We start from the raw sequence: 1893 nt of genomic DNA on the forward strand, positions 1-1893 counted from the left end.
GGGGGGCGGGGGTCACCACAAGCCCATTCACCGGCTCTTTCTGGGTAGTCGCTCCAGCTCCCCTTAGTCTCTTCTTCTCTTACTTCCTCCCTCCGAATGGGCTGCTGGCAGCGGGGGAGGGACCCCGGGGGCAGCTCAGAGCGCGCTGGTGCTCGGGAGGCGGAGGGAGAAAGAAGGAAGAGAAGCTGTGAGTGAGAGGCGGCGCGCAGGGAGGGAGCGAGGGCGGGAGGAAGGCGGAGGGATATTCGGGCCGGACCTCGCCGCGACGGCGCCGCGCTCCACGGCGATTGGCCGCTGTTCTGGCCACGCGGAATCCCCAATTGGCCAGGCGCTCAGCGTCGAAAGGCCGCCTTTCGCCCATTCGCCTGCTGGTTTCAAGGCCCGGGGTGGCTGGGCGGGCAGGGGAATGGAGCGCCCTAATTGGCCGAGGGGAGGGAGATTGGGATGGGGCCGGAGAGAGCCCACCGCTGATTGGGTGGGCTTGGTAAAGGCCTTGAGCTCAGACCGGCTGAGCACCGAGGAGGGTGGACCGAAGGCACGACTCGGAGCCTGCGCGATTGGCTGGGATAGTGGGCGTTGATAGGATAGGGTGCCTGGGAGAACTGGGGAGAGGAGTCCGGGGTCGGGGCGCGGGAAGGCGGGAGGCGCCCGGCTGCCCTAGGAGCCCGGCGCGGGGCACGATGGGACGCCCCCGGGAAGAGGCGGAGCTGGGTTCGACCGCTGGGGCTGCGGTTGGGTAAGCGCCGTCGCTCCGAGGGGCGTGTTGAGCGAGGCTTTCGCGGGCGTGAGCGGGGGATGGGGGGACCGTTGAAGTCCTGCGCCGCGCCCGCAGGAAGCTGCTTTAATGGCTAGGTCGGCTTGGTACCCTGCTCTTGGCTGGGACGGATCCGTAAGGCCATGTGGCTCCACTTGAAATGTGTAGATGTGGAAACTGAAGCCCAGAGAGGGTATGGAACTTGCCCAAAGTCACACAGCCGGTTAGTGGCTTGGTAAGGAATGGGTTCAGGAGCCTAGAGGGTATGGAACTTGTCCAAGGTCGTACCGCTGGTTAGTGGCTTGATAAGCTCAAGCTGTCCTGACTGCCGTTGCCCCTACAAGCAGCTTTCTCCCCAAGGAGTCCCCTAGGCCTGCTTATATAGGGCTTGAGACCTGTACTAAGTCTGACTTGCTTAGGGGTGAGCTAAGGGAATCCTACACTTAGACACCCCATCCTTGACAGAATGGAAATGCTTCACCCTGTAAAGGCTCAACCTCGAACCAGAAAGAATGTGTGTACAGGCTTAAAGGATCGTGGTTCTTGACCTGTTTTCGTTCTGAACTCTTCAAGAAACTCATGAATGCCTTTTCTTAGCAAAATGCATATAAAGAAAATGTGGGCCGGGTGCGGTGGCTGATGCCTGTAATCCCAGCACTTTGGGAGGCCGAGCGGGGCGGATCACGAGTCAAGAGATGGAGACCATCCTGGCCAACATGGTGAAACCCCGTCTCTACTAAACTACAAAAAAATAGCCCGGCGTGGTGGCGCATGCCTGTAGTCCCAGCTACTCCTGAGGCTGAGGCAGGACAATCTCTTGAACCCTGGAGGCAGAGGTTGCAGTGAGCCGATATCGCGCCACTGCAGTCCAGCCTGGCAACAGAGCGAGACTCCGTCTCAAAGAAAAGAAAAAAATGTGCATACAGTATCTTTCTTTGACATTGGTAAGTGGGCTGTAGGTTAAGAATTTCCTAGGCTGGGAGCAGTGGCACAGACCTGTAATCCCAGGACTTTGGGAGGATCACTTGAGCCCAGGAGTTCAAGACTAAGCTGGACAACGTAGCGAGATCCTGTCTTTTAAAAAACAAAGATTTTTAAAATGATAAAGGAAAAGTGTAATAATGGGGACGGGCGCAGTT

At 58.4% G+C, this 1893-nt stretch overlaps 1 protein-coding gene across 1 annotated transcript in view; it reads right to left on the reverse strand.

Annotated features, from left to right (window-relative positions):
* KPNB1 (karyopherin (importin) beta 1) overlaps positions 1-1477 on the reverse strand; it is a 43414-nt gene extending 41937 nt beyond the window's left edge. The window contains exon 1 of the mRNA XM_011984694.1: positions 257-1477. Coding sequence (XP_011840084.1) covers positions 257-361 — 105 coding nt within the window. The 5' untranslated portion in view covers positions 362-1477. The remainder of the gene's footprint in view (positions 1-256) is intronic.
* Positions 1478-1893: the final 416 nt, after the last annotated feature.

Source organism: Mandrillus leucophaeus, unplaced genomic scaffold (genome assembly GCF_000951045.1).
Source record: "Mandrillus leucophaeus isolate KB7577 unplaced genomic scaffold, Mleu.le_1.0 Scaffold272, whole genome shotgun sequence".
Lineage (NCBI taxonomy): Eukaryota > Metazoa > Chordata > Mammalia > Primates > Cercopithecidae > Mandrillus > Mandrillus leucophaeus.